At 46.8% G+C, this 25,000-nt stretch overlaps 2 protein-coding genes across 8 annotated transcripts in view; one reads left to right on the top strand and one right to left on the bottom strand.

Annotated features, from left to right (window-relative positions):
• The window catches only part of CDK5RAP3 (CDK5 regulatory subunit associated protein 3), a 33,875-nt gene extending 32,087 nt beyond the window's left edge, over nt 1-1,788 (bottom strand). The window contains exons 1-2 of one of the 4 annotated variants that reach the window (XM_085869916.1): nt 1,646-1,788; nt 1,432-1,510 (exon numbers count right to left, since the gene is read on the bottom strand). In XM_085869916.1, the coding sequence (XP_085726042.1) occupies nt 1,432-1,510; nt 1,646-1,651 (85 nt within the window). In that variant the 5' untranslated portion in view covers nt 1,652-1,788. The remainder of the gene's footprint in view (nt 1-1,431; nt 1,511-1,645) is intronic. The other 3 variants (XM_085869918.1, XM_085869917.1, XM_085869919.1) reach the window with 3 other exon arrangements.
• A 4,171-nt stretch (nt 1,789-5,959) lies between these two features.
• Nucleotides 5,960-25,000, top strand: part of LOC147032359 (uncharacterized) — a 67,995-nt gene continuing 48,954 nt past the window's right edge. Inside the window, exons 1-2 of one of the 4 annotated variants that reach the window (XM_085869911.1) lie at nt 5,960-6,317; nt 22,857-22,971. In XM_085869911.1, the coding sequence (XP_085726037.1) occupies nt 6,210-6,317; nt 22,857-22,971 (223 nt within the window). In that variant the 5' untranslated portion in view covers nt 5,960-6,209. Of the gene's footprint in view, nt 6,364-22,856; nt 22,972-25,000 lie in introns of all 4 variants that reach the window. The other 3 variants (XM_085869914.1, XM_085869912.1, XM_085869913.1) reach the window with 3 other exon arrangements.

Below are 25,000 nucleotides of genomic sequence, written 5' to 3'. Positions count from 1 at the left end.
TCCGGAAGGAAAAGGGCTCACGTGTCAAACTTCATATGCCCTCCCGGTCAAAGCCCCACACGCAACAACATCCCCCAAGCCCAAGGACAGAGTCTGGCTGGGAGGCGTTCAGCCATAGTCCCTCAGACGGGAGCTTCACGCCACCGGCTGCTCGGCCAGACACGTGTGCCAAATATCTGAACCTGCGCAGTTCCTCTCCTCTATTCCAGTGACAAAAGCATCAGTTGGGTAAAACTATAACCTGTATCATGACGGTGTAAACGTAGTCACGAGGGACCATGACGGCATCTCTCGTGACGACTCGAGAACCTCACTCGCAACGTCGGTCAGGCTTATCGGTCGGTCAATTGGACGGTGACTTCTTGCAAGCCCTTTGTGTGAACGGCAGTGTCACCAATCGTTGTTGTCAGGGAAATATTTGATGAAGACTCATCTCCGAATGAAAGTTGGGAAAACAAGACTCCTCCGATAGAGGGTCATTCAAGCAAGTCATTTAAGGAGCGGAGCAGACTGGACAGCAGCAAGTTCTTTTCTTTTTCTTTTTTTACTTTTTAAATTATTTTTAGCGGTAGAGTGGACTTCCAAAGAAAGTAGCTGCAAAAGCCAAGAGGACAAAGTAATTTAAACCCAAGTTCGAGAAATCACTGGTGGAATGAGAACTTCCACCTTCCATGAGCCTGCTCTTCTCAAGCACGTGGACACACGAACGTTCAGTATTCCAACGATGGAAAGACCCGGTCCTACAGTCTACAGAATCACCTTCTTCCCTAAATCCGACCATGATGACCATGACGCCCATGATGACCATGACGACCATGACGACAATGACGACAATGATGACCATGACGACAATGACGACAATGACGACCATGACGACCATGACGACCATGATGACAATGATGACCATAACGACCATGACGACAATGACGACAATGACGACCATGATGACCATGACGACCATGATGACAATGACGACCATGACGACCATGATGACCATAACGACCATGACGACCATGACGACAATGACGACCATGACGACAATGATGACCATGACGACAATGATGACCATGACGACAATGATGACCATAACGACAATGATGACAATAACGACCATGACGACCATGATGACAATGATGACCATGACGACAATGATGACCATAACGACCATGACGACCATGATGACAATGATGACAATGATGACCATGATGACAATGATGACAATGATGACCATGACGACCATGATGACAATGATGACAATGACGACAATGACGACAATGATGACCATAACGACCATGACGACCATGATGACAATGATGACCATGACGACCATGATGACCAGTGCAATGCCCACGTGATGCAAACATAACAGCTCGGTTTTATATCATGTGTGTAAACATTCATGTAATGACAAGATTTTCACACCGCACGTACAAACTTCATCATCGTGTTGAACACAGTACTTGCCCAAAAGCTTGCCGGTGTGTACGTCTATCGGAAGATTTTGGTAATCCTGTTTTGGGACCAGAAAGGCAACAGTTACAGCCCCAGAGTACTGTGTTGGGAAACAATCGTTAAAAAGTCCTCCAAAATTCATGTGTACCTGTTACAATATTCAACAGGTATAACTATGTCATGTCGTACCAACCTGCATTCTCTGATTCCCATGAACAGCGAAATACAGTGCGTCTTGATTTTTATTTCATTGACGTGTTCAAACTGCACTGTAACACTATTACTACTGTACTTAATTCCCCCGAATTTAAAACAGGCTTTTACTCCAAGGACAAAGTTAAACTGGTAAATAAACAAAGAAAGAGCAGGAAACGTTCGATTCCAAAAAAGAAGCGATTCTCGCGAACAGCGCGATGAGTATACACCGCTTACACTCTTCAACTCATGAAGAACATTGAAACAAACTGAGATATCTTCTTCTTCTTCTTCTTCTTCTTCTTCTTCTTCTTCTTCTTCTTCTTCTTCTTCTACTTCTTCTTCTTTTTGTTCGTTGAGGGTTTAATGGGGCTGTCAGAGCCAGGAGGCTCTATCCACGCCACGCACCAGAATATGATCAAACTCGCCTACAGCCAGAGCCCTTCAAAGGCAGATACATTTTACATGGGTCTCCCAGATTCCTTCAGGAATTTTAATACCGCCTTACAGAGTTGAGAGTGCTTCCAGTTCATCCGCCGCAACATCACCTGCAGGTCCAACACCCTTATCCACATAACTCTTATACACCGTACAAGTCGTTGCCTCGAGTCCCCAGAGAGAGAGGGAAATTTAGAAATAAGTGGTTTAAATATTCAGGTTTTCTGCTCACATCACAGAACCCCGTTGGGTGACATCCAATTCCATGGAGGTAAGCATTGAAGCGACAGTGCCCGAGTCTTATTCCACAAAGCACCACCTGGTCCCTCCGGGAGAGCCTGGGGAGCCGAACAAGCGGAACCACCTCCGACTGCTCCTTGTGAAAAAATCTCCCCTTTGTGCAGGAGTCCCACTGACATTGCAATTTTCCCACAATACGGTGCTTGATCAGACTAATGATTTCTGAAGGTCCCAAGGGGATCTGAAGGTCCCAAGGTCCGGGGGTCGTTCGGGCATGTGAAGAACGCACCACGAATTCCGGGGGTCGTTTGCACATGCGCAGAACGCACCACGAGGTCCGGGGGTCATTTGCACATGCGCAGAACGCACCACGAGGTCCGGGGGTCGTTTGCACATGCGCAGAACGCACCACGAGGTCCGGGGGTCGTTTGCACATGCGCAGAACGCACCACGAGGTCCGGGGGTCGTTTGCACATGCGCAGAACGCACCACGAGGTCCGGGGGTCGTTTGCACATGCGCAGAACGCACCACGAGGTCCGGGGGTCGTTTGCACATGCGCAGAACGCACCACGAGGTCCGGGGGTCGTTTGCACATGCGCAGAACGCACCACGAGGTCCGGGGGTCGTTTGCACATGCGCAGAACGCACCACGAGGTCCGGGGGTCGTTTGCACATGCGCAGAACGCACCACGAGGTCAGGGGTCGTTCGCGCATGCGCAGAACGCACCAAGAATTCCGCGGGTCGTTCGCGCAAGCGCAGAACGCACCAGGAGGTCCGGGGGTCGTTTGTGCATGCGCAGAACGCACCACGAGTTCCGGGTGTCGTTTACGCATGCGCAGAATGCACCACAACTTCCGGGGGTCATTCACGCATGCGCAGAACGCACGAGTTCCGGGGGTCGTTCGCGCATGCGCAAAACGCAGGACGAGTTCCCGGGGTCGTTCGCGCATGCGCAGAACGAACGACGAGGTTCGGCAGTCGTTCGCACATGTGCAAAACGCAGGACGAGTTCCGGGGGTCGTTCGCGCATGCGCAGAACGAACGAGTTCCGGGGGTCGTTCGCGCATGCGCAGAACGAACGAGTTTCGGGGGTCGTTCGCGCATGCGCAGAACGAACGAGTTTCGGGGGTCGTTCGCGCATGCGCAGAACGAACGAGTTTCGGGGGTCGTTCGCGCATGCGCAGAAAGAACGCTTTTCGGGGGTCGTTCGCGCATGTGCAGAACGAACGAGTTTCGGGGGTCGTTCGCGCATGCGCAGAACGAACGCGTTTTGGGGGTCGTTCGCGCATGCGCAGAACGAACGAGTTTCAGGATCGTTTGCGCATGCGCAAAACGAATGAGTTTCGGGGGTCGTTAGCGCATGCGCAGAACGAACGAGTTTCGGGGGTCATTCACGCATGCGCAAAACGCAGGACGAGTTCCCGGGGTCGTTCGCGCATGCGCAGAACGAACGACGAGGTTCGGCAGTCATTCGCACATGTGCAAAACGCAGGACGAGTTCCGGGGGTCGTTCACGCATGCGCAGAACGAACGAGTTCCGGGGGTCGTTCGCGCATGCGCAGAACGAACGAGTTTCGGGGGTCGTTCGCGCACTCGCAGAAAGAACGAGTTTCGGGGGTCGTTCGCGCATGCGCAGAACGAACGCGTTTCGGTGGTCGTTTGCGCATGCGCAGAACGAACGAGTTTCGGGGGTCGTTCGCGCATGCGCAGAACGAACGAGTTTCGGGGGTCCTTCGCGCATGCGCAGAACGAACGAGTTTCAGGATCGTTTGCGCATGCGCAAAACGAACGAGTTTCGGGGGTCGTTAGCGCATGCGCAGAACGAACGAGTTTCGGGGGTCGTTCGCGCATGCGCAGAACGAACGAGTTTCGGGGGTCGTTCGCGCATTCGCAGAAGGAACGAGTTTCGGGGGTCGTTCGCGCATGCGCAGAACGAACGCGTTTCGGTGGTCGTTTGCGCATGCGCGGAACGAACGAGTTTCGGGGGTCGTTCGTGCATGCGCAGAACGAACGAGTTTCAGGATCGTTTGCGCATGCGCAAAACGAACGAGTTCCGGGGGTCGTTAGCGCATGCGCAGAACGAACGACAAGTTTGGGGGTCGTTCGCGAATGTGCAAAATGCAGGATGAGTTCCGGGGTCGTTCGCGCATGCGCAGAACGAACGACGAGTTTCGGGGGTCGTTCGCGCATGTGCAAAACGCAGGACGAGTTCCGGGGGTCGTTCGCGCATGCGTAAACGCACCACGAGTTCCAGGGGTCGTTCGCGCATGCGCAGAACGAACGAGTTTCAGGGGTCGTTCGCGCATGCCCAGAACGAACGAGTTTTGGGGGTCGTTCGCGCATGCGCGGAACGAACGAGTTTCGGGGGTCGTTCGTGCATGCGCAGAACGAACGAGTTTCAGGATCGTTTGCGCATGCGCAAAACGAACGAGTTCCGGGGGTCGTTAGCGCATGCGCAGAACGAACGAGTTTCGGGGGTCGTTCGCGCATGTGCAAAACGCAGGACGAGTTCCCGGGGTCGTTCGCGCATGCGCAGAACGAACGACGAGGTTCGGCAGTCGTTCGCACATGTGCAAAACGCAGGACGAGTTCCGGGGGTCGTTCGCGCATGCGCAGAACGAACGAGTTTTATGGGTCGTTCGCGCATGCCCAGAACGAACGAGTTTTGGGGGTCGTTCGCGCATGCGCAGAACGAACGAGTTTCAGGGGTCGTTCGCGCATGCCCAGAACGAACGAGTTTTGGGGGTCGTTCGCGCATGCGCAGAACGAACGAGTTTCGGGGGTCGTTCGCGCATGTAATGTGAAGGTAATGTTGAGGTCATATTTATTTTTTCAGATGAGATCCTGTTCTAGGTGGTGTAGTTGTTGTTGTGAAGGTGATGTTGAGGTCATATTTATTTTTTCAGATGAGATCCTTTTCTCGGCGGTGAAGTTGTTGTTGTGAAGGTAATGTTCAGGTAATATTTAGTTTTTCATCGCAAAAAGACGGTTTCATTTGATATATTTATAAGCGAATGTAAGAAGAATTCTACGTTCGCTTCTCGGCTTTGCCTATTCCATATTATGACATTGCCATCAGTGAAGAAGCTGGAGCAGGTTTACATTTTTTGAGGTGTATCGTTTGGTTTTTACAGCGCTGTTGTAATTGTTCTTTTTACATCGATGTTTTTCCCCCATTTTGAGGTGTATTGCATGGGTTTTCACAGCGCTGTTGTAATTATTCTTTTTACATCAGTTTTTTTTCCCCCATTTTTGAGGTGTATAGTATGGGTTTTTACAGCGCTGTTGTAATTATTCTTTTTACATCAGTTTTTTCCCCCATTTTTGAGGTGTATAGTATGGGTTTTTACAGCGCTGTTGTAATTATTCTTTTTACATCAGTTTTTTCCCCCATTTTTGAGGTGTATAGTATGGGTTTTTACAGCACTGTTGTAATTATTCTTTTTTCATCAGTTTTTTTCCCCCATTTTTGAGGTGTATAATATATGGGTTTTTACAGCGCTGTTGTAATTATTCTTTTTACATCAGTTTTTTCCCCCATTTTTGAGGTGTATTGCATGGGTTTTTCCAGCGCTGTTGTAATTGTTCTTTTAAATCGGTGTTTTTTTCCCCCATAGCTTCATTCTGAAACATATTAGAGGAAAATCTCTGAAAGCTCGTTTTAAATGACTAGATTTTGCTTTATAAAAAATATCAACGCCTAAAATTCCCGTTCGTAGCTTGTCCGAGAATCGGCGTTTGGACTGGCGTGGTGTGCGCTTCTTTACGCACCGTGAGAGTGCTGGGTTAGGCCGGCAGTGCGAGCCAGACGAGGTTTTCGGTGTCTTGTGCCGATCATTATGAACCAAGACCCGAGATCATCAGTCGTCATGTCGGACTCTGATGGAGGGCACGTTGAGGGTTCGGGAGGTGTTGCTGACGAGTGCGAGGAGAGAATCTCAGACGTCAAGAGCTTTGATGCGCGAGTTTCCGGGACTGGATTCGAACCTGGTGCGGAACATCTTGGATTCAGCGCTCCTTCCAACAGAAGCGAGAAGTTGTTGTTGTCATTTATTGTTATTGTTGTCGTTTTAAACTCTTTGTTCTCGACATTTTGTGTAACGTTTGGTGCATTCGATGTTGCTTAACATTGTAGTTGCGTTATAACCTACTAGCAGGGATGCCCGGCGTTGCCTGGTGCTGTTCTACTAATTCTGGGGTTTGTTCCATTACCAAGCAGCTTAGCTATCGCTTGCCAAGCCAGCCGATCCTCATCAACCGTTTCCTTAGACCGCTTGCTTGAATTGTTCGATTCAACCGAGCCCCTTGGCGAGCGCTCTCCAAGCTGATTGTTAACGGAACACACCTCTGTTGGCATTTTAAAATAATCAATTTCTTTTTAATGGAACCTTGAAACATTTCCCTACACCCATTACATAGCTCCAAAGTGTTTGAATACATATATATATATATATATATATATATATATATATATATATATATATATATATATATATATTTATATTGAGCGATTAAAAAAATCCAACTTCTTTTTTTGGTTTAAAACACTTCCCTGGCACCCACTGATGAACTTCTCAAAGTTTGACGAAGATCTGTTTGGCCATCTCTGAGAAAAACGGTGACAGGCAGACAGACAAGCCGATAGGCAACATGGGTGGTCGCTATATAATTGCATGCTAGTCATACAGTTTTTGACAAAGAGCTTGATTATAGTGCGAATAAAAGCATGGAATCCGATTTATTTTATTTTCGAAAAAAAAAGTATTAAAAAACATTTTTCGGATTTTTTTTTTACAAAATTTCAAAGTCCTGTTGGCTTGGCAACGGTGGCGTCCATAGCAATAATTGGAATCCGTGTCATTAGCTATGACCTTTTGCTTCCGATTGTTGTTAAACGCTGTGCGGTGCAACAGTGCTCAAAAGCATACAACTACATCCTCGTATGAACCAACCATTCAGGTTTCATCAAAATCGTTTGACTCCTCCGGCCTCCAGAGCTGTCCGTTACATACAAACAAACGTACAGACAGACGGAAAACCTGAGAATAGTGGTAGTGTAGCGACCACCCAACATCTCATCGTATAGAGGGGGGGCACCCATGGGAAACCCACGGGCATAGTCATATGTGACATTTGGACATCTTGAGTTTGATTCTACACGTATAATCTTCCAAAATCGGTTCTGGCAATTCATCAGATCTATAAATGATGTATCATTTGCACAATTTATTTACTTCACATAACATGTGAACACATTATCCATCCATCCACCGGGACCATACTCTGCACAGAGCGTTGGTGCTGCCGAAGCAGTCTCCTTGGCTATTGGGCACAATCCTGGATGGGTTCGCCACTCTGATGCAGGGAAAAAATTCTGTCGCTGTGATGAAGTTCGATACAACTGCTGCCGTGGTTTGAAGAGGGTTCGATAGGATAGATTAGTTACAGCTGACCTCATGACCACCCCACAATGGTGCGGAGAGTGGACTCCACGCAAGGCATCAATGATGGTTATGGTTTGCTGTAGTCGCCAACATCTATGAATGCAGCGACGAATCAGGATCCACCACCGGGCTTTGTATGTGTGAATATTACATGTCCACGCACATGCGAAATACAGTTTGTTTATAAATCCCAGATATCTGAAACGGCTGTGTTTGGAGCAATGCCGAATTGCAACTTCGGATATTGTCTCGGAAGTTGCGATATTTTCCATCATTACCTTGATAAAGTTGTTGCAGTTGAGCAGGTACGGCAAATAGTGGAGGGAATTGGGCTTTACTCTTGCAGCAACAAAGTGTAAATCCATCCACTTTCCTTGTTGATTCATTTGTGAAATGTTTTGCAAAACAATACACGCATGGTGAGGTCATAAGACTCCAATTATGCTCTTGGACACTTATCAGATACTTCGTCAGATTCATTATGGATGCTATTGTATATGATTGCTGAGCACGCATTGTCCTCCAAAGTCTTCGTTACTCAGCATCCTGTGCAAGTCTCTGTTGAAGTTCATCAGCTCTCATTCTCCCGCCTCATTCTTTTTTCTTTCCACTTCCCGTGCAAGTCGATGATGACATTCATCAGCTATTTCATTCTGTTCCCTCATTCTTTGATTCATTTTGGAAATGGCGCGTTTGTCCTCCGGTTTAATGTTCCTCCGATTGATGCCTCGCCCTGCATGCCATACGCCAGGGTGGTAGTTTATAGCTGGGTTGTGATTGTAACCCTGGCAAGGTAGCTGAAAGCCAAAAGTGCAATCCTTTGAGAGTCTAAGTTATCCTGGCAGGCCGTAAAATAACAAATGCAATGCGATTGATTATTTGAAATAATACTTTACTTTTACGATGTTTAAGACATGTGACGTCATCATGTCGATGTCATCCTGCTTCACACGGGAGCTTTATACTTGTGTGACTCTGGGATCAAAGAGTACCTAAGACTTGCAATTTTTATTTATTGTGACTACCATTCAAGAATAAAACATTTTCTTGTGATGACTATTGAAAGGATACAGCTCAAATGGAAAAGTCCTTGGGAAAAAGTGTTGTTGGGTGCGGTGTATATGGACATTGCACCCCCTCTGTCCAGCAAAACTCGAAATTACTCTTTTTGTTCGTGTCCAGCGTACAAAATGACGTCTTTTTTTTAATTGAAGATTTAAAATAAACTTCTTTAAAGTATACGTTTACATAACTTGTAAAAAATATATAAAAATGACCGTTTTTACAGCCATTTTTCCCTGCTGTGCAGGGGTTTGGCTTTTTGTGAGGCAATGTTTTATGGCCGGATGCCCTTCCTGACCCCAACCCTGGTCGCCTCTTACGACACACAGGGATATGGTACACCTATTCTAACCGGGGCATACACCGGGACCAGTACACTGGCACTCATTTCGCCGACCCCGGAAGGATGACAGGCTGAGTCAACCCCCTGGTGTTAATTCAGCAGCGAACGGGGCTTGAACTCAGGACACTGGGATCCCAAGCTGCCACCCTAACCACTAAGCCAACACCAGGCTTACATAACTTGTAAAATAAGAACTAAAAAATATCTCTTGGGGATTTTCACTCTCATGTTTATTTATTTCACATGGTGTATGTGAATTACTTGACCAAGCACATGTGAAATACAGTTTGCTTATAAATCCTGTACTTGCACATGAGTCAGCCTTGAAAACTCGTGCGAAAACGAAGTGTTTTTTTTATTTTATTATTAAAGACCACAATTTTCTTTCCTCTGCGTTATGAAAACGTACCTTCGTTGGGCGGTGCATAATAGACCACTGCTGCAATCGCTGACATGCATCACTTCATTTTCTTTGCATGAGTTGGAATAAAAATATGCCTTTGTTTCTTCGAAAGGTAACGATGATAAAAAGGTAACTTAATGATAACTCCCCCTCCCCACATCGTGTCTGACCGGATACATTGAAAACGGCTATTAGAATGCATTGCTGTGTATAAACGCCAAGGTTCGTCCTTTTTGCTGAAACTGAAACTTGAACCATCTTAACGACTGCACAAAATGAAATCGGAAGGCGAATTGGAGTTATGATAAAGCCGTGAGAGTGTAAGAAAGTGTGAGCTTAACAAAAGATGCTTCAAAGAGCGAAAGAAATGGTGGTGATTCGATTTTGAAGCTCCTCCCTGAATGTGAGAAGCCCCTCACGAAACGGACGGACAGAGAGACTGGCGCAAATTATATACAAGATAAGCAACTTTCAAAATGACATAATCCGCCTCGGAATGTTCGGCGCACATGTGCAGAAGGCTTTAGCGATGGAGTCTGTCGTGGCGGCTGAACATATATCATACTGTCATGCATGCCAGATAAAGGTTGCAATATAAAATGGCTCGCAAAGCTTCCAAAAGCCGAAAATACTTGGAAACGTCCCTGTGAGAAAGGCGTATGCCTGTGCCCAACGATGGATTTGGAGGACTTTATGATTAACTCCCCAAAAAAGTTAACATCTTGCAGCCCTTCCTGTAAAACCCTCCAAATAATATGGGCCAATGCAAGGCCTTTTTTTATTTTTTTTCATTATGGACGGACTGTGAACTGGTACATTCTATCTGACTTCACCAATCATCCCTGGCCAGTTAGTTGACTTTGAACCTTGCGGGATTACATTGTGTGAACATGTGCATGCGATCGAAAAGCTGATACCATCATTACCAACATCCAGGTGACGCTGTATCTGGTTTAGTTGCTTCTTAACATGGATGAGGAGTTCGTATCTGGGACTTGTCAACACACAGGGAAAGTTTACAATGATGATGTGAACTGTTAATTATGTTTCGGAGGAAGGGGGGAGGGGATGGGTGGTACCTGCGCGCTGCCTGCCGGTACCTGTGCAGGAGGAGGAAAATATGAGTCTTCAGGTCCTTGGTGCTTCCAGTCTTTCGCTCCGGATGTGAGACTTGGACTCTGAGCATGGATCTAAGACAGAAACTTAAAATTCCTTTGGTACAAGGTCTCTTCGGAGAATCCTTGGCTATTGCTGGTCGCTCGTTGTGTCCAACGAACGGTTGCACAGAGAGACTCAAATGAGATTTGTGACCTGCATAGTCCGTGAGCATCAGCTGCGGCTGTATGGACATGTGGCTCGTTTTCCTGACTCTGATCCTGCTCACCAGATTCACTCAGTGAGGGAGCCTTTTGAGTGGATGAGGCCAATGGGCTGACGATGTGCCTCATGATTGCAGCATGTTGATCAGCATCTCAATGAGATGGGGATGGCCAGACAGAGGTCCCTGGAGTACCGGCGGAAAGTGGATGCAGCGACGTGCGGCTCCGGTACATGCTCCTGACCTGAGCTGATGGGTGGTGGGAATTGGGGGTATATGGGCTGTGACTGTGTGCCTGCGTGTTTGGGTGTACATGTTTGTGTGTATAATATCTATTGGGTGGTCGCTAGACTACCCATTATTCTCAGGTTTTCCGTCTGTTGGGTGGTCGCTGGAGTACCCTTATTGTCGTGTGTGTGTGTGTGTGTGTGTGTGTGTGTGGGTGTGTGTGTGGGTGTGTGTGTGTGTGTGTGTGTGTGTGTGTGTGTGTGTGTGTGTGTGTGTGTGTGTGTGTGTGTGTGTGTGTCTGCCTGCAACGCGAGGCTCCACAGCGCAAACCGATTTCGATGAAACTTGGCGAAGAGGTGCCATATGGGCTGGGAGTGTGCGCGTTTGAGTTTTGTTGCGAAGCAACCACCCGTTGCTATGCAGCGGCCGAAAAACCGCGTACGGTATTTTCAATTCTTGTCCTACAGTTTTGAATGTGGAGAAACGAGACTTCGGAATTAAACACTTTGAGATATTTAGAAAATTTTACTCGAGCCGATTTTTGATTTAGTTTTTATTTTTCAAATGGTAGTCCTTCAAAAATCGGGTGTCTATTTACCGTCATTTTTTTGTTTGTTTGTTTGTTTGTCATGGACAGCCTTGGAGGCCAGAAGAGTCAACCAATTTTGATGAAACTTGACAGGGAGGTTCATACCAGGATCTAGTTTTATGCTTTTGAGCACCGTTGCTATGGACACCACCGTTGCCCAGCAACGGGACTTTGAAATGTTTGAAAAATCTTTAAAAAATTATTTTTTCAAAAATAAAAAATGGGCTTCCAGGCTTTTATACGCATTGTCCAAGAGCATTAGGGTTTAACCTGGACATTTTTGGTAACAAGCTGATTTTTTCAGGAAAGGTCCAGGAATGTGTGTGAAATAACATACTAAAAGTCCTCATGAATCCTCCTTGAGCGTTTTCCGCAATCCAAAATGGCGTCCAAAATGGCCGCCATTTCCTGTTTTTCTCATAACTTTGCAAGTAGGTTTACCTATAACACATTTTAAATGTCTACACATATGTTTTGAAGTATAAGGAACTCAATACAATACATATCGGAAGATTTTGAAACACACAAAAACGAATAAAACCGCTTAAGCTCTTTCAGAAATCCAAAATGGCGTCTGAAATTGCTGCCGTTTCTGGTTTTACACCAAGGTACTTCAACACGCACTTTAAATGTCTTAATATATGTTTTGCGACTCAATGAAATGAATCATATACTTATTGGGAATTTTTCAAAAACACGCATTTACCAATAAAAACACTTGAGCTCATCCTGTAATTCAAAATGGTGCCCGAAATGCCCCTTTTCCTGTTGTTGTTTTCTCATAACTCTGCAACTAAGTAACCCAATAAAGCACACTAAAATGTCTTTATATATGTTATGGGAGTCAAGGAATCTAGATAAATTCTTATTCGCAGATTTGAAACACGCATATCTATACCAATAAAACTACTTGAACTAGTCCCAAAATCCAAAATGGCGCCAAAGATGGTTGCAATTTCCTGTTTTTTCTCATGACCCTGTGACTAAGTTACCTCAATATGCACTTTAAATCTCTAAATATATTATGTCTTGAGAAATAAGGAACTCATTCAGATACTTTGAAGTACAAAGGAAACAATAAAACCGCTGAAGTTCTTTCTGAAATTCAAATGGTGCTCAAAATGTCCGCCACTTATCAACACACTGCTGTTTTAGCCTGTTTCAAGAGGCAAAGACATTCAAAACAAGATCATGCTAGAGATTCAAACCTCAAAAGTTTCAGATGAATCTTTACCTTACGCATGCACACACACCTAGTTGCATCAGTCATTGTCTTCATCGTCGGATGCTGTATCTTCAATGTTGATGTCCTCTGAAGTTGGGGTAATATCATCGTCGGCATCTATAAGAGTTGGTGCTGTATTGTTGCAATTGAGACCACTGCATTTACTGCACATTGAGGTACAAAAGAGCCCAAGTTTCTTGCAGCTACATGTCATGCTTCTGCAACCATCTGGTTTACACCCACATGCCACCATGTTCAGCAAAGTGTCGGGTGCAACAGCAATGTCTGTTTCTACCAGGGTAAGAGTCCCGTCCTGAAATCGCCAGCCCCATTCTGTTGGAGATAAGGAGTTACCCATCCATTCCTGGACGGTAAGATAGGCGCGATATGAATGTTGCTTTGCTGCAGCACTAGTTGGAGGTAGACTTTCTAGCTGAAAGGATGAACTCAGGGAACTGCGACCGATTGCCCGTTTGTATGCGATGTGACGGTAGTCATCAAGAGATTCAAAACTGCTGGCTCCATAAAGCTTAAGAATGAAGCCTTCCCCAGCTTTTTCCACCTCGTCATGGGTGCTTCCACTGTTTGTGAAGGTATCCAGCAAGTCGTAGTCCCGCTTCTTGTGCGCCATGTTGAAAGCTTTACGCTTGCCCTGACGATAGATCGCAGAGACCGTGTCACATCCCGTCACAGCATGAAGAAACATCAAGTGATTTCTTGTGTCCCCTATGGCATGCTGAATCTCATGAATGCTGAAGACCGTGACAGGATTACTGCGGCATAGTATGTACACATCTGTGGAAGAGGTTGCCCGAGCAACTAGCATTACCAGTAAGTCTGTGTCCGTACCAACGACAGCAACTGGCACATGTTCTGACTCTGCCAGTGCTAGTGCTGTGGAGACAATCAGGGTGTCGGCGTCTGCTTCTGCCTGGACTTTTGGAAGAACTCAAGAGGTCTTATTGGTACTTGCGTGCTTCAGCATCTCTTAAGATTTATTCTAATGAGTTCCTCATACTTCAAAACATATATGTAGACATTTAAAGTGTGTTTTGGGGAAACCTGCTTGCAAAGTTATGAGAAAAACAGAAGAGGCGGCCATTTTGGACGCCATCTTGGATTGCGGAAAACGCTCAATGAGGATTTATGAGGACTTTTAGTATGTTATTCAAGACATATTCCTGGACCTATCCTGAAAAAATCAGCTTGTTACCAAAAATGTCCAGGTTAGGGCCTATTTTGACCTAATGCTCTTGGACTAGCACTATAATCAACCTCTTTGTCAAAAATTTTCAGCCCGATCCGTCAAAAACTGTATGACTAGTATGCAATTATGTCGCCTACCGGTTTGTCTGTATGTCTGTCTGTTTGTATGTAATGGACAGCTCTGGAGGCCAGAGGAGTCAACCGATTTTGATGAAACTTGACTGGTAGGTTCATACCAGGATCTAGTTGTATGCTTTGAGCACCGTTGCTATGGACGCCACTGTTGCCAAGCAACGGGACTTTGAAATTTTTGAAAAAATCCGAAAAATATATTTTTTAGAAAATCAAAAATTGGCTTCCGTGCTTTTATGCGCACTATAATCAACCTCTTTGTCAAAAAATTTCAGCCTGATCCGTCAAAAACTGTATGACTCGTATGCAATTATATTACTATATGCTTTCACCCCAACGTTCGTGTTGGGATTCCCTAACGTAGGGTTAGGGAATCGAACGCAAATGATGAATGGACAGTTGCTCGTCATGTTCCTATATGGAACAACGAACAGCAAAAATGCCATCTGATGTGTTCTCTTGTCTACATATTTCAAATTTGCCTTAGTCTAGCGACCACCCATGTCGCCTACCGGCTTGTATGTATATATGTGTATATATGTATATATGTATATATATGTATATATATATATATATATATATATATATATATATATTGTTACGAATTTTGGCCCCTCCGGCGTGCGATCGGCCGCCTGACTCGAATGGCGGCCGCTTCGCCCACTGAACATGCAATTCAGTCGTGACCCTCCGGGAACTACCGCCAGGAGCCAGTCACGGGTGGGGGTTTAACCCCACCGCCACCCAGTCCGCAGTCCACCCGCGCGAGATAGGGTAAATCGCCGAAAGTCGATATACCTATGGTACTCGCACGGGAAATCTGCCGAGGGATGGGACCACGCCACAGGCCGACTCTGGACACGAACCGCTAAAGCGGTTCGTTCCGTATTACAGGGATAACCGAGCGGAGTTATCATTGGCCTTGACGGTTCCGATTAATTACCGGGATGTTGAAACCCACTACGAATCTCTTACATGATGCAAGATGGAGATTCAATTAAAGAAAAAGACTAAGCAAAACGGGGAACAATTCAACAAGCAAGCACTTTATGACACACACACAGACAAGCACGTATTCACAGTCATACAGTAATGCACGGACACAAAATGCAACAAAAGCAAACAGATCTGCAACCGACTATAATTATTTACAACACTTAAACAATTATACTTGTCGGGACTCGGCGCCACATCATGCATTCAAAATAACCAGGAAAGACCTCCCCATAGGCAGGGAGGTAGACAGGTCTGTGGACCAAATGTGCGCGGAGCCTGGAGGAGCGGCCAGGTCCACGAGACCGAAAAGGTCTTACCCGCGTCCTCGTGACGCGATGGCGGGCAAGCCGCAATGTCCGCGCAGCTGCGCCCCGACTCCTTACCCCTGGCGTGGTCGGTGAGCCCTCTCCGGCGTGCTCCACGCCAGCACGGTTGGGTCGGCACCACGGTTAGGGTGGGGAAGGAACGGGGCCACCGGCACTATCTCAGCGCGGATGGGGGCGGGGGGGAGAATTGTCGATGCTCAGGGTCGAGCGAGCGGAATGGCTGGCTGGCTCGAATCCCGCGACGGGACAGCACCAACGATGAGACGAGCGACCCCCACACTGCAACCTCGATGACGACCTCAGTCTTCCCTCGACCATCCCGAACCGCAACCGCAACTGCAACCTCCGTCTTCACTTGACCCGAACCCCAACAGCGCGAGTCGCCTTGTGCTCGCGTCTTGAAAGACTGGAGGAGGAGCCTGTATGCAGATTTTAGGATCAAAACGCGATTGGAGGCGGGGCCACGCCACCCTCTGTTCAGTCATTGGTGTGGCAAAAAGGGGCATGAGCCTCTTTTGATCTGAATTCTCTCCCGTGAAGAATCCACATTCATCGCGCTTGGAGGCGGGGCCATACCGCCCGACGCTCGCCAATTGGACGGAGAAAAAGGGGGCGTGAAGCCTTCCTGATCCGAATTTCTCCCTGAGAGGAACGCATTCGTACCCGCGGCTCGACGCGTTTGGCATCAATTACCGAACGGGCCCTGGACAGCACGACATTTGGTGTGGGGTCGATGGTTGTGGTGGGGGGGTTTGCTGTGGTGGTTTGGTGGTTGGCGGGCGTCGTTTGGGAATGGCGGTGAAGCGATGTTTGCGGGATGGAGTTGTGGAGGTAAAGAGGCAAAGGTGGTGGTGTTTGAGTTGTTGGTGGCTTAATGGTCCAAAATAACAATAGAGAAAGAAAAATGGCTAACTCAAAGCATCGCAGCCCAGATGAATAACATATATTCCCTCTATACAACGGATTTGGGCTAGCTACACATGAACTTACCGATATATCTCACCTGAGCACCCTTTATGGTGTAATGCGAATTTCCACAACCGTACCAATGTGTATATGTATATGTATATATATATATATATATATATATATATATATATATATATATATATATATATATATATATATATATATATATATATATATATATATATATATATATATATATATATATATATATTGTTATGAATCTGGCAGCCATTTGCACACAAACAGCCAGAGCTCCCGCAGTTCAGTTATTTCGATAAGTATGTGTTTATAGTCAGGACCCCATCCTTCTGTCTGATGGATTAATTTCATGTGTGCGCTGCGGGTTTCTTTTATAGTCAGGTTTTATAGGCAAATTGGATCTCCTTCGTGGATTACATCGCCAACAAATCTCCTTCGTTCTTCGCATCATCGCCTCAGAGCCGACTCCACCCACGAGGGCAAGAGCGCGCCTTTCGTCCAATCAGAAGGCTCATTACCTCATAAGCCCTGACCAATGAGGGGAGGCCACTGGTCGCCCGACAATCCCTCGTCCAATCAGGAGGCTCATTACCTCAGAGGCCACTGGTCGCCCGACAACCCCTCATCCAATCAGGAGGCGAGTGGCCGGAGAAGAGAAAGAGTAGAGTGGTTGTCAGGACCAGAGTACTGCACTCATCGTGGCCTATTGCTTTTGGTCTGTCGTGGTGGCTTGGTCTCGGTCGTGGTCTGCAGTCCTTTGCGGTAGCTCCTCGTGGTGGTGGTGGCCGAGCAGCCAGGGTCGTGGGCCCGTGGATTTTGGGACGTGTGTTCGAGTCCCACTGTGGCGGGTTGGAGCCCAGTGTGACCGCACAAGGCGGGAAGGTACATGGCCAGGCTCTGGTCCCCCAGCTGAACTATCCTCGGTAGGAGGACTGAATAGAGATCCACGGGGTCCATTTATTTTTGGGTGTGTGTGTCTGTGTGTGGCACCAGTCTGTTAAGTAGAATTGTTAAGTGCTTTTTGTTCATTGTAAATTGCATTTCTTTAATTCAGACAACTCTGCTCTGTGTCTCCTTCCCTATTGTAAATAAATATCTGTTAAATGTTCCAGTTCGTTGCCTGTCGTTTCTCCCATTGACCCAGCATGGTGTGTATTGAGAATTAAGGAAGCGGTGTGCCGTAAGTTGTCGTTTGGACTGACAGACTTTGGTAATTCTGCTCAGTTACACCGGACCAAGGTCGCTCGAGCGACCCGGTTTGACAGAGTCCGTCGAGGGTGTGACTTCCCCAGTAATTTGACGACGTGGGTACTTTGGTATATTGAAATTAGGCAATTAACCCTACCCCACGCCATCAAAATATTGGCGACCATTGTCCGCTAAGGGATCTGTGACCTTTCGGACTTATCCGAGCGTCACGACCTAAATTCCGGAGTGTTCGGTGGAGACGACCCTATTGCACCCCCTGGTGGTTGTTTATCACCACCGAACCCCGGCCCACTATGTGTATAGATAGATAGATAGATAGATAGATAGATAGATATATATTGTTACGGATTTGGAAACGTTGTGCATGCAAACAGCCAGAGTCCCTGAAGTTCAGTTATTTCGATAAGTATGTGTTTATAGTTAGAATCCCTCCTTCTATCAAATGCGAATTTCGTGTGTGCGCTGTGAGTTATTTTGGTTAGGTTTTTACAACGATAACAACTACAACTACAACAACAACAATGCCACCGTCCCTCACTCGACCCAGTCGCCATTGCCCACGTGTTTTTGGCTGAGGGCATGGGCGGAGCCTCCGTCGCTTCAAATCGAGGCTCCACTCCAAGGAAGGGCATGGACCATTTCCTCCAGCCAATGAGTGAAGGGCAAGCACCACACGCGCGCCCCAGCCAATCAGGAGGTGAGTGGTGAGGAAAGAAACCCCTCCCACCGCAAGAGAAAAAAGGAGACGAGAGGAAGACAGACAAGAGTCTTGGTCGTGGTTGAGCGGTCTGCAGTCTTGGTGGCGATTGCGGCGCGGTCTGCGGTCGTGGTTGAGCGGTCTGCAGTCTTGGTGCTGACAACGCCAAGGTCGTGGGTTCGAGTCCCACCGTGATGGTTCGGGTTGGTGTGACCGCACAAGGCGGAACAGGTACCCCGGCCCGGCTTTACCGACTAAAGACCCACGGGGTCCAGTTTTGTGTGTGTGTGTGTGTGTGTGTGTGTGTGTGTGTGTGTGTGTGTGTGTGTGTGTGTGTGTGTGTGTGTGTGTGTGTGTGTGTGTGTGTGTGTGTGTGTGTGTGTGTGTGTGTGTGTGTGTGTGTGTGTGTGTGTGTGTGTGTGTCCGTGTCCGTGGGCCCCGTCTGTAAGTAGAATCGTTAAGTGCCTTGTTCATTGTACATTACATTTCTTTATTCGTGATAACTCTGCTCTTTTTGTGCTCCCCCTCCCCGATTATTGTTATAACTAAACCCCTGTTAAATGTACCAGCTCGTTTTCTGTGCTTTCTCTCATTGGCCTAGCAAGGTGCGTATTGAGAATTAGTAAAGCCGTTCGTGCCGTAAATTGTTCATTTGGTCCGGTGCAGCTCTGGTAACTTCCGCTCGGTTATGCGGGATCCGAGTCAGTGATAGCGACTCGATTCGGACAAAGTCAGCCGAGGGTGTGGCTTCCTCGGTAGTTGGATGGCGTGAGTTGTTCGGTAAATTGGAATTAGGCAATTAACCCTATCCCACGTGGTCGAATTATTGGCGATTCACGGTCCTGTAAGGGACCCGTGCCTTTTGGACTTATCCGATGGTAACGATCTGAATTCCGGGTGTTCGGTGGAGCCGACTCTACTGCTCCCCCCAGCGGCCGTGCTCGCTGCCGATACCCGGCCCCACAACAATATATATATATATATATATATATATATATATTGTATATATATATATTGTTGCGGAAATGGCCCTTAGTGTGTTATTGAATATAGGATTAGCGCAGATCCCCTAATAAATGCATGTTTAGCCAGGTTGTTCGGTAAATGGACGTTACATGTGTGTCAGGAGGTGTAAGAGGCTGTTCATTGTTCGTACATTGGTGATGGACCGAGAGGTTCTTCTTCCTTCCTCTGTCCGGACAATAGACCCGCCCAGCACTCTGAGGGGGAGTGGCCTGGAGAAGGAAGTGAAACTGAAAGGCGGAGCCAGTGGGCTTTGAGGCGGGCGAGCTTCGGGAAGGCGGTGGTGAACCTGAGCGCGCTGAGTCTGCTATTTGGCAGTAAGAGAAACTGCCTGTGTGCCGAGTCTGCCATTTTATCAGTGGGAGAGGCTGCCTGCATGTGGAGTCGGCGATCGATTCTTATGAGGAGGTCCTCGACACGTTTGTCGATCTGCCTGCCAGAGCCCAACACCTCGATTTGGCCTGATCTGGTGAACAGGCCAGGCCTGGACTTGTATGCTGGACCTTGTGAAAAGCCAGCTGGAGCATACCACCGTGGATCATTCGCTCTGGTGCAGTCGACCTCGCGGGGTCTGAACACGCCGAGGCTGCATGCGTGAGGGCTGTGACACATGGACGAGTGCCATTTTGCCACGCGGCGTGTTTGAGCTTGGGTGCTCGAATCCTTGGACATCGGCTTGTCACGGGCCGCATTCGGGCCTTTGGCACTTTTTCTCTCGTCCATGAAGCATCACCAAGTACTCTGTGTCTTGTCTGCATGCTGTCCATGTCTTGGCTGCATGTTGTTTCAGGTTTATCTTGTTTGGGTCCCCTTCGAAACCCGTAATCCGCAGCTCCCGAGTTAAGAACAGGTAACAGATTAATTATAACATTGTCGTGAATGCTTTGCTTGTGTTGTGTTCCCCGATGTATCCCCAATAAATCAGGCTGATTCGTATGAAGTTGCTGCTTTGAATTAATTTGTGCCGTGCCGAGGAACAATCCGCTCGATTTGGATATAAAAACCAAAATGGTTACAGACTGGCATTATTCGCTCGGTATCTGACAAAACCAGTCTGTAACCGGGGTCTATTTCCCCGACTGGTAAGGTCCAGGAGTACGTTGGTATCGCGATTCGAAGCGCGTGACCCGAGGCCTGTGCCGAACCAGCCGGCGTTACAACCCCGGAGACGGCGGTGGTGAAGTGACGCCGAATATTCAACATTTGGCTGTCGAGAGTAGGGTGCGAAAACCCAAACTGGTTACGGACAGTGAATGACATCACCCAACACCGCTGAATCCTTTACGATATGTATATTGATACGAATCTGGAATTCGATTGCACACAACATACAGGTTCCTTTACTCAGCTATGTCGATAAGTGCTTGTTCCCTTGATAGCTCACCTTCCATTGTTTAAATGTTCAGAAATTGATTTGATGTGCTGCGGATCGATTTAATAGTTAGGGAACGAACAATGGAGACATCCCTCCCCCTCTTCTGCGAAGAGGAAGAACCTTGCCGTCCCGTTACTCATGATGTCAACAACTCCCTCCCACCCGTGGCTGAGCGGGGGATGGAGCATGAGATTATGAGTCATGAGTCACGCCGGAAGCGGGGGAAGGGCGGGAGAAGGATAAGAGGAGATCTTTTTCTTTTGTTCGTGGGCAGAGTTTGAGAAGGGAGTAAAGAGTAGCCGTTCAGCAGACCTTCGGGTCCTGTTTGGCTTGGGTTAGGGTTGAGGCCTTCGGAAGCTTTTTGCTTCGGCTGGCTCAGTGAGCTTCGGCTGAGGCCTGGCTCGGGAGGAGGCTTTTTGGAGGCTCTTTGCTTTGATGGTTCCGTGAGCTTCGGCTTCTGCTTGGATCGAGAGAGTTTTTTGCTTCAAGCTGCCCTGTTTGGAAGGAAGTTAAGCTGGTTGCTTGGCTCGAGCTGCGAGTGGTGGCTTCTTCTTATTGGTTCGTGGAGCTCTTTGTTCTCCATTTTGGTTCCCGACTTGGTGCGACTCATCGACCTCTTCGTGGAGGTGGTTCCTCGGGGAAGCGACGCATCGACGGGAAGGATCGGCGCCTCGTCTCACTAGCACATGTTGAGAAGCGCGGGAGGATTCGCGGGAGCTCGGGAAGGATCGCAGCTCATGGCGATTGGATCCAGCTTGCTCTCGCTGGAGCCCGGGTCCGAACAACTTGAAGACCACACGAGGTGGAGAGGTTCGAGATAGGTTCTGGGTTTCAGCTCACCTGTCCTCCGTGCTGGAGCTCGTTATTAAAGGCCTCTGCCACCATTTCGTGTGTGTGTGTGTGTGTGTGTGTGTGTGTGTGTGTGTGTGTGTGTGTGTGTGTGTGTGTGTGTGTGTGTGTGTGTGTGTGTGTGTGTGTGTGTGTGTGTGTGTGTGTGTGTGTGTGTGTGTGCGTGCGCGTGCGTGCGTGCGCGTGCGTGCGTGCGCGCGTACATGTGTCCGTACATGTGTCCGTGGGCCCGTCTAATAAGTTGGAACTGCTGTTTAGTGCAAGTGACTGTACATAATAAGTAGACGGTGATAATTCTTTTGTCGTGCTTTTGTTGCTTGTATAATTGCATATGTGTTTTGCTTTGTTTAATTGCATACGTGCTTTATTATAATAAATGTCCTTGTGTGAATGTAAACCTGTTCATTGCGTCCATTCCCTTATTGAACTGCCCCATCTTGCACTCGGAATATCGTTGGTTTTTAAATAGCCGGTAAAGTGATCGGGTCCAACGGGACTGCGCGATAATACCCCGCTCAGTTATCCCAAAAGGAAGCGATCTGCTTCAGCGGCTCGTTTCCAAGCGGTCCCGTTGAGGTACAATCTCTCGGTAACCTACCCACGCGAATAATTAGTTAAATTGAAGATTTGGCGATCGGACCCTGTAGCGCGTGTAGAGTGCGGACAAGATTGTGGTGTGGTTAAAAACACACCCGTGGCCGGTTTCCGGCGTTGATCCGGAAAGCCGCGACTGGATTGTCTGTTCGGTGGGCGAAGCGACCGCTATTGGTTAGACGCAGTCGTTCGCACGCCGGCGGGTGGGAATTCTATCACAATATATATATATATATATATATATATATATATATATATATATATATATATATATATATATATATATATATATATATATATATATATATCTCCAGACACCTCACTTAACTACCGCGCGGACTTACGACCAGCTCTCCGACCAGTCGGTATTGTACGCTGTACGAGAACTTTGGTTGTGGAAATGGCAGCGCGGCATCTCAACATCAAGCATCTCATCTCGCATCACCCTTTCTCAGTCTCGGTCTCGTTCCCGCAGTCGGTCGGAATTCACTCCACTCGCGTTCGCAATCTCCAAGACTACATATTTCGTCTATAAATTTGTACTTTATTGTGCACCCCATAGTACAAGATGTTGGCGAAAAGGAAGAGCATGACATCACCTGGAGGAAGCGCCAAGAAACAAAGGAAGACTATCAATCTTGAGATGAAAATGAAGATTATAAACGACTATGAAGCTGGTAAGAAAGTTAAAGCGATAGCATGTGACTTGGAGCTGGTGCATTTGACCATTTTGACGATCTTGAAGGATAAAGATAGAGTGAAAGAGGCAGTGAAAGCATCGACAGGATTTAAAGCCATAATAACTCAGCAGCGGAAAGGCCTCATTCATGAAATGGAGAAATTACTGGCGATCTGGTTTGACGACCAGATACATAAAATAATGCCGATGAGCCTTTAAATAATTTAAGCCAAGGCACGCAGTATATTTGAGACTTTGAAGGCGCGCGGAGGCGAATAATCGACGGAAACATTTACGGCAAGTCATGGATGGTTTCGTCGGAGATTCAACCTGCATAATCGGAGTATCAGCGGTGAGGTGGCAAGCGCGGACGTAGAAGCAGCAGAAAAATTTGTTGACCAATTTGATGAAATCATCGAGAAAGGCGGCTACCGTCTGGAACAGATCTTCAATGTGGATGAGACCGGACTTTTTTGGAAGAAAATGCCCGAAAGGTCCTACATACACAAAGAAGCTAAAACAATGCCCGGTTTCAAGGGTTTTAAGGACAGGGTCACATTGTTGCTGGGAGGAAATGTCGCTGGGTTCAAGTTAAAGCCTTTCCTCATCTATCGCTCCGAGAACCCACGTGCATTGAATCAGGTTAGTAAGCACATGCTGCCCGTTTACTATCGTGCAAATAACAAGACATGGATGACGCAAGCTTTATTTGAGGAATGGTTCATCAACTGCTTCATACCCTCGGTCAAGCATTATTGTCTGGAAAAGGGCGTTCCCTTTAAAATTATCCTCCTGCTTGATAATTCCCAGGCCACCCCCAGCATGTTGATGATCTACACCCAGATGTAAAGGTCGTGTATCTGCCTAAAAACACGACTGCTATCCAACAGCCAATGGACCAGGGGGCTTTAGCTATGTTGAAAGCGTACTATTTGCGCACAACTCTTTCCAAAGCTGTAGCAGCAACAAAGTGATGAAGTAACCCTTCGTGATTTTTGGAAGTCATACAACATTTTACACTGCATAAAGAACATTGAATCAGTTTTGGAGGGAGTGACAGAAAAGTGTATGCAAGGCATATGGAAAAAATGCCTAAAACGTTTCGTGAATAATTTCGAAGGGTTTCACAAAGACGAACATGTCGATGTCATAAATAAAAATATTGTGGAACTTGCTAACGTGCTTAATTTAGATGTTGAAGCGGAAGATATTGAAGAATTAGTGGAATATGTTGAGGGAGAGCTAACTCACGAAGATTTAATAGAGTTGGAAGCGCAACAGCACTTGCAAGAGGAAGAAGAAGAGGAAAGAATGGAAGAAGTACGAAAGAAGTTCACTGTAAAGGGGTTAGCTGGTGTGTTCTCGAAAGTGAATGCGGCTATATTAGAATGAGAGGGTATGGACCCGAATGTTGAACGGTTCAAGAAAGTGGAACGGCAAATGAATGAACTTTTACGATGCTATCGTGAAACTTATGAAGAAAAAAGAAAATTACAAAGCAGGCCACACTAACGGGATTCTTCTCGAAAGCTACACCCAGGACCCCTACCCCTATCCCTACAAGTCCTTCCATTTCCTCGCCGTCATCTCCCTTACCCGGACCCTCTACGGCTCCCGATAACCCTGCTGATAACTCTGATGATGATGCTGATGACCCCGAACCACCACCACCATACTTTGAAGGATTCGATGACTAAAATGTTAATCTGAATGTCTTTTTTTATAACTTTAATTTTTTTGGTACATTATTTTTATAATTTTTGCTGATTGTATTTTTATGTTCTGTAATATGTAAGAGTTATGCAAATTAAAACAAAGTTATCAAGTTGGAGTTTCCTTTAGACCTTTTCTTTATTCAGAATAAATAAAAACGATTACCTGTATTTTCAGTATGCAAACTGAAGTAATGTATATTAGAACTTATTTCCTCTATTCTGTTTATTACAGTATACAGTACACTACTTTATAAACATTTAAAAATATACAAAAAATGTTATAAATGGTGCAAAGGTGACATTAAAACAATA

The sequence above is a fragment of the Eptatretus burgeri genome, chromosome 2 (assembly GCF_056783735.1).
Source record: "Eptatretus burgeri isolate ZD-2024b chromosome 2, Ebu_testis_v1, whole genome shotgun sequence".
Lineage (NCBI taxonomy): Eukaryota > Metazoa > Chordata > Myxini > Myxiniformes > Myxinidae > Eptatretus > Eptatretus burgeri.
The sequence above is the reverse complement of the archived record's forward strand: the minus strand, read 5'-3'. Positions and strand labels throughout refer to the sequence as shown.